Genomic DNA, 7,631 nt, shown 5'->3' with positions numbered 1-7,631 from the left:
AAGACAAGGTCTTGAGGAGAGAAGTCAGAAGGTGAAGGAGCCAGTCAATAGCCATGGCTTCTGGAGGTCTGGGCAGGACAGGCTGGAATGGCAGGGACATGAGAGGATCAGAGCATGCCAGGCCATGCAGTGAAACCTTGAGCTGGGAGAACAGGAAAAGGCCAAGGAGATCTGCTTCTGGGGAAGCTGTTCCCTCTCTATGGGGGCCACCCCTGCAGGTGCGCTGCCAGACACTTGGGGCAGCCTGACGGCTGTTTGCCAGCATGTGGGAAGATGAACTGGACATAGGGTGCAGAAGGGACAGGACTTCCTAAGTACGTTGGATGCCTTTGTATCTGCTGGTCACTGACTCTCACTGTCTGACCTACCAATTGTCACAGTGACTGTTTTACATCTGTCTTCCAAATTTTACCAAATGTATCCTTGACCATCTCTAACCTGGAATGGTAAGAGAAATGGCATTCTGGGAAATGCAGGCTCTTACCTTGGCAAAATCGACTTAAAACAATCCAGCACAGGATGGATTCTCCCAGATTAAGGCATTGGATCACACAACTGCCTCAACCCGCCACAGTCCCTGGACTCCTCTCCAGGGGACACCTGTGTTGCCCAGGGGAATGTGGACACAATTTGTGTGTAGATGTTCCAGACACTGGTGACTAACTTTTGTTTTAATCCTGTGTCTGAAGTCTCCCTCCACCCAGAGGGTGCATGTATGTATGTATGTATGTATGTATGTATCTATCTATCTATCTATCTATCTATCTATGTAATTTCCTCTTGGAAGAAAATGTCATGATAACTACAGGACTTAATGGGATTTATTTATGAAAAGAGTTTTATTAAAAAGAATTAGAAAATTTGAATTCTATTCTGAATCTTTCCTTGGGAGTGTCCTGAGAGCATTTTTGACCCAACCAACCTTTGTCGTGGGTGTATTTGGCAGCCTAGAGTCCAGCAGACAGTTCTAGGCCCTATACATTTGTGAGTTAGACTGGAGATGCCTGTAAAAATGACAGATTCTTAGTGTTGTTCATACTCAGTCCGGGCCTCACTGGAATGTCACAGACTCCTATCGAACAAATAGATCCCCAGTGTGAAGAATATTAGGAGATAGCAACGAGGAACACAATGAGCATAAGCAACAAACGTTTGAAGTGCAAACCCGAAGACTGGAAATTTTGTCATTATGAGATATGAAAGTTTGGAGAACCACATTTAAATGAACATGAGGGGGACTGAAACAAGGAAAAAGAGAATGCCTGAAACCATCAACTTTCATAAAAAATTGTCAAATAATATATCTAGAAATGCCTCATACAATCACTGCAAACAAAATGGAAAGTCCAACAGTGGATCAGCTCCTCCTAAAGAGATTTTTAGTGATATCAATGGTGGATCTGCAGGAGTGATCTAGAATGCAGCACAGAAAATTAAAAGTGAAATATGAAAAAGTTAAAGAACAAGGAAGAAAAAAATGGATTTTCCCATATACTAGAATATTCATATTTTTTCATAATTTTCCTTTTTTTCTTGCATATGATTGATGTTTCAAACAGATAACATAGCTAGAATGTTATGAGGTGATATTTATGAGATGTGAGCTGAGAATTTTTTAGAGGTGTTTAAGGACCTAAATTCAGAGTTTCCAGAAACAAAATGAATCGCAAGTAAGACAGTCAAGTCATAGGGCAACTGTAGAACACGAGGGACAAAGAGAAGATTTTGAAAGCAGTCAGAAAAAAAGAGAAATACTTCCCATAGGAATATATGGAGAACAACAGTAAGTCAAGATAGCGGTTAAAAACAATCATTAGCTCAATTGTCATTCTCCTTCTTTTAAGGTGAGATTGATTTAAAAAAAAACTTTTAGAAGGGGAATATGAAAAATGACCGCTGTGAGTGTGCTACCAAGGTCTCTTTTCTGAATTACAGCTAACAAAGGGGGGAAAAGATCCCAGAAGAAAGGTATGAGGGCAGTTCGTGAGGGAACCCATGTGATGGGACGTCCCATTGGGCACGTGTGACTGGGGGAATGGAGGAGGCTGGGAAGAGAATCGGGATGGCACAGGGGACCCTGATTTGCAGGAAAGACAATGAGCTCATGCCTTGGTGCCTTGTATTGGGGATGCTGTTGGCACATCCTACAGGACATGCCCAGCAGACAGAGGAGCGGCTGTAGGACGAGATGAACTCAGAGATGCAGCGTGATGCCTCTGGCTCCAGACAGCATGGGAGCCCAAAGCAATGAGAAATGCATTGATGTTGTTAAAAGGGAGGTTATAAATATTTAAAAGCAGCACCCAAGTGTGTTCTAATATAAATGCTGTGACCCTGAGGTCCTGGGGATTGAGAGAGGAAGTGATGTCACTGTGGGAACTGCCCTGTGGGGACAAGGACGTCCGTCATCCTCTGCTCCTGCTCACAGTGACACTGATCGGGTAACGCCCCCGTCCTGGTGTGACCTGCCATGGGCACCAGGCTCCTCTGCTGGGTGGTCCTGGGTTTCCTAGGGACAGGTGAGTCCTTAGAACACAAAGTAGTTTCGTTTTTTCTCTGTGTGTAGGGGGGTGTGTGTGTGTGTGTACGTGTGTGATGCCTACAAATGTGTCCCTTATTCTGTTGCCGAATTCTATTTTCACAGATCACACAGGTGCTAGAGTCTCCCAGTCTCCAAGGTACAAAGTCACAAAGAGGGGACAGGATGTAGCTCTCAGGTGTGATCCAATTTCAGGTCATGATTACCTTTACTGGTACCAACAGGCCCTGGGACAGGGCCCAGAGCTTCTGACTTACTTCAGTTATGAAGCTCAACCAGACAAATCAGGGTTGCCCAGTGATCGCTTCTCTGCAGAGAGGCCTGAGGGATCCGTCTCCACTCTGAAGATCCAGCCATTGGCCAAAGCAGTGGGACTCCTCGCCATGTATCTCTGTGCCAGCAGCTTAGCCACAGCAAGGGCACGGCTGCCTCCTTCCTGTTCACAAACTCGTCCTTTCTCTCTCCTTGCAGCTACTAGAGACCCTTAGCAGAGGCCTTCTTTCATTCTCATTTTTCATGGGAAAGGAGTAGATTTGGACATCGGGCTGTCCATTAGGTAGAAAGAGACCACAGATTCATTCCTGAAACACAGTGACTACAAATGTAGGTGGTGAAAACAATCATGGCCCACTGTACCTCTAGGAGTCCTTGAACCAGCTCACTGCTCCAAGCAAGGAGGAGTGTCTTAGCCTCGCCTTCAGGGCAGACATGCATCTTCTATAGGTCTTGAGGTTATGTGTGCTGCCCATTACTTGAGGTTGTCAAAAGCAGGAAACATGCTTTTCTCATGTGTATGTTGAGGCATCTGGAAGGTCTGGGGCTGCATCCCAGGAACATCTTTCTTCTGAAGCTCTTCTATCCCTGTCACTTTGGAAGTTTTCTGCCACAAAATATCAAACATCTCTTCCTGTTTGAAGTAAAGATCTTTACAAATTTGTAGTCCTTACTTGATAAATACAATCATGATAACAATAAGACATCATTTCTTCTGCCTACTTTAAGCCACGTGTATCTTTTATTTTGTTTCTATTTGCCATTGCTGCTATCCTGATAGACAGAAGCATGCATTCACCACTGCTACCAGTTCACCTTGATTCCCTCAGGATATCTGATTTTTAGACTCTGAGTGTTTTCATTGCTGTCTAATGCATTTGATTTGAAATAAATTTTCTGAGGCCTATAACTCAGTAAGTGTTTTATTTATAATACTGATTCTATTCCTTGTCAGTTTATTTCTCATATTATATATCGTTATAGAGCACTTGTTATAAATAGAAGTACAATGATTATATTTTAATAGAATCTTCCACCTGTCTGTGGGTGATGCTGCAGTTTGTATCTATGAAAGTGAATGCACTGGTCAGAGCTGATGTGATCATGGATCATGAGTTTCTGAGAGTCCTCGGCGACAGACGAGTTCTCTAAATCTGGGACTCAGTGTCCCAGACACAGCCATGTTAGAGGTGCCCTGAGTCTTTCATAGCTACGAGGGGCATCACAGCCTTTCCAAATTCACTGATCAGTAATCGTGGTGGTAAAGACCCCAAATTTCTTTCCACAGAGAATGATAGTCTCTGGTAGGGAGATGCTCTGGACCCATTTTTTATTGTGTGTTATCATCAAATGGCTCCTTGCTCAGGTGCCCCGTGTCTCCTGGGACTGAGTAAGGCCAGGGCACAGATGGGAATGCTCTGTCTTCCTAGACCTTCTTTGCAATGGCTGCCATCTTCCTCCACATGACTCCTGAGATACCTGGTCCTAACAGCGGGCAAGCTCTGACACTGAGGCTGAACAGAACACCGTCCACAGTTGTAAACAGTGCTGCAAGGACATGTAACAAAAGTGAGCAGGGCTTCCAATTTATACTGAGAATGAACATGCAAGAGGAGCAAAGGGCAGACGTTACTAATGAACAGATAGGAAGGAATAGGGATTCTACTCAATGAAATCATTCTGTATTCTTAATTTAAGCAGGAGAAACATTTCTTTACAATTACTTCAAGTCAAAGACTAGCAGCTTTCCAGCCATAATTATTTGCATCATTATTTGCTCTGTGATCTCTGTAGCTTCAGAGGACTCGGAAATTCTTTCTCTGAACAAACATCCCTTTCTCCACTCTAAGACCCAGGATCACACACTCTGATCTTATCATGAAAAATAATGAGGTTTGCTATAGTTGCTGTGGCCTCATTTTCAGTGTGTTGAGTAGGAAGCATTGAAGAACTTTGAAAGCTTTGCTCTTGAGTCTAGGGATGTGCTGGACCCAGCTTGTATGACTCAGAAGCAGTAAATAGGCGTACTCTTCCCAGCTCCCCTTTCAGTGAAGCCATGTTGGCTGCTTGAAATCTGCCATGGTGGGGATGCTGGTACCACAGAAATTAGCAAATGCTACCAGCCATGTCCCCACCTTCGCAGACACCCAGTTTAGCAGCACATCACTGGAGTATTTTCTGATGTCCCTGTCATGCCATGTCTTGTGGGGCCAAAAGGGCTCAGAATTCACCTCCCCTCTACTCTTGCTCCTAGAAGCCATTATCTAAGGGGGCCTCAATTGTTCCTATTTCTATTCAACCTCCAAATTATCTTGCTCTGTAGGTCTGTGTCTCCTACAAGCATGCCAGGCTCGAGCATGACAACTATTTTGAATATCCCTGAAGGGATCACTGAACTAGTGCGTTATTTACAAATTATCTTTCCTGCATGGAATACTCAGATGCTGGAGTCATTGGCAACAGAGATGGCCAAGCAGTAAGATTGTGAATCACTTACGGCCCTGCTATTCTTCTGTGGCTCCCACAGACCCTGGAACAGGGACTATTTTTCTTAGGAAACTAAGCAGCTCACCTGTCATAGCTAAGTAGCTCCACACCAGTCAGGAATGACTCTGCTTTTACTTTAGGCTGAGAGGTCAGAAGGGTCACACCCTAAGTATTCTCCACTCCAAGATGAAGTATGGCCACTCTCCATCTCAGTCCCTGGAAGTTGTCCAGAGTCGCCTGAGAATCCCTGCTCTGGGGGCAGAATCACCAGGACTCATCCTCACCAGCTCCCCACAGTCTCTAGCAGGGCTTTCCTGCCTGGTGCAGGGCACAGGAATGGTTCTCCCTGTCTCTTAGGTAGAGCGAGGCCATACAATCATGTTTGGATAAAGGGGACTGGAATTCTGGGTCTCCATTAAAGTTTTAAAGTTTGTTTTTTTGTTTTTTTTGTTTGTTTGTTTGTTTTGCTATCTCACCAATGAGGAGTGCAATCCCTTGGTATATTGTTTTTGGCACTTGGGAAGGTTTATGTGGTTGTCACATTAAGAAATTGTGTGTTAGGCGCCGGGCAGTGGTCTGCTGGGCTCGGCGTGCTGAGGTAGAGGCAGCGCCAGGAAGAGGCCTTTGCCGCTGGTAGGGATTGGGATGTGGGAGAACACAGTGTCGACGGCCGGTTCCGGAAGGTGGACGTGGATGCATATGACGAAGAAGATGGGGGCGACGGCCAGGCCGGGCCCGACGAGGGCGAGGTGGACTCCTGCCTGCGGCAAGGAAACATGACAGCTGCCCTACAGGCAGCTCTGAAGAACCTCCCCATCAACACCAAGAGTCAGGCAGTGAAGGACCGGGCAGACAGCATTGTGTTGAAGGTGCTCATCTCTTTTAAAGCTAATGATATTGAAAAGACAGTTCAATCTCCGGACAAGAATGGTGTGGATCTCCTAATGAAGTGTATTTATAAAGGATTTGGGAGCCCCTCTGACAATAGCAGTGCTGTGTTAATGCAGTGGCATGAAAAGGCACTTGCTGCTGGAGGAGTAGGGTCCATTGTTCGTGTCTTGAGTGCAAGAAAAACCGTGTAGTCTGGCAGGAAGCGGATATCTGCCTCGGGAGTGGGAATTGCTGGTACTAAGACCAAAACAACCAAATGCCACCGCTGCCCTGTGGGTAGCATCTGTTTCTCTCAGCTTTGCCTTCTTGCTTTTTCATATCTGTAAAGAAGAAACTTACATATCACTTTTCCTTGAATGAAAATTGGGATAATATAGAAGAAATTGTGTTAAAATATAAATGTTTCATCCTTTCAAAACCATTTCAGTGATGTTTATACCAGTCTGTATATAGTATAATTAACATTCAAGTTTAATTGTGCAAGTTTTAACCCCTATTGGCTGGTTTTTTGTTTTGTTTTGTGTTATTTTTACCTAATACTGAGAGATTTGGTCAGAATTTGAGGCCAGTTTCCTAGCTCACTGCTAGTCGGGAAATGATATTTATAAGAAATATGAGAGACTGGCAGCTATTAACATTGCAAAACTGGACCATATTTCCCTTATTTAAGCCAAATATGTTTTTGGAATAAGTGGTGGGTGAATACCACTACTGAGTTCTAGCTTTGTTTTTGCTTGCCTCCTGATTATCTGTACTGTGGGTTTAAGTGTGCCACTTTCTCTCAGCATCCAATAATCATGGCCTCTCAATTTATTTGTGGTCGCCCAGGGTTCAGAGCAAGAAGTCTTGCTCTATACAAATGTATCCATAAAATATCAGAGCTTGTTGGGCATGAACATCAAACTTTTGTTCCAATAATATGGTTCTGTTTGGAAAAAAACTGTAAATCAGAAAGAATGATTTGCAGAAAGAAAGAAAAACTATGGTGTAATTCAAACTCTGGGCAGCCTCTGAATGAAATGCTACTTTCTTTAGAAATATAATAGCTGCCTTAGACATTATGAGGCATACAACTAGTATTTAAGATACTATTTAATATGCCCCATAAATGTCTTCAGTGTTCTTCAGGGTAATTGGGATCTCAGAAGATTTGGTTCAGATCCAAACAAATACACATTCTGTGTTTTAGCTCAGTGTTTTTTTAAAAAAGAAACTGCCACACAGCAAAAAATGGTTTACTTTGTTGGACAAACCAAATCAGTTCTGAAAAAATGACCGGTGCTTATAAAAAGTTATAAATATCCAGTAGTTCCAAAACAAACCACCTGATCAAGGAGGAAGTCAGCTTTTGATTAGTATTTACATTGGACACCAGTTTTGTAATCACTGACTTCGTGCAAACTGGTGCAGAAATTCTATAAACTCTTTGCTGATTTTGATA

At 43.6% G+C, this 7,631-nt stretch overlaps 1 pseudogene and 1 gene segment (V, D, J or C); both read left to right on the top strand.

Moving 5' to 3' along the window:
• The first annotated feature begins 1,533 nt into the window (after window positions 1-1,533).
• On the top strand, window positions 1,534-3,027 carry LOC101017932. The segment is given in 2 exon segments: window positions 1,534-2,519; window positions 2,645-3,027. Coding segments are annotated over 2 exon segments (432 nt in total).
• A 2,142-nt stretch (window positions 3,028-5,169) lies between these two features.
• On the top strand, window positions 5,170-7,629 carry LOC116272815 (annotated as a pseudogene). Its single transcript, XR_004181375.1, has 2 exons — window positions 5,170-5,288; window positions 5,937-7,629. The product of XR_004181375.1 is annotated as an actin-related protein 2/3 complex subunit 5 pseudogene (transcript).
• Window positions 7,630-7,631: the final 2 nt, after the last annotated feature.

The sequence above is a fragment of the Papio anubis genome, unplaced genomic scaffold (assembly GCF_008728515.1).
Source record: "Papio anubis isolate 15944 unplaced genomic scaffold, Panubis1.0 scaffold2122, whole genome shotgun sequence".
NCBI classification, from domain to species: domain Eukaryota; kingdom Metazoa; phylum Chordata; class Mammalia; order Primates; family Cercopithecidae; genus Papio; species Papio anubis.
The sequence above is the reverse complement of the archived record's forward strand: the minus strand, read 5'-3'. Positions and strand labels throughout refer to the sequence as shown.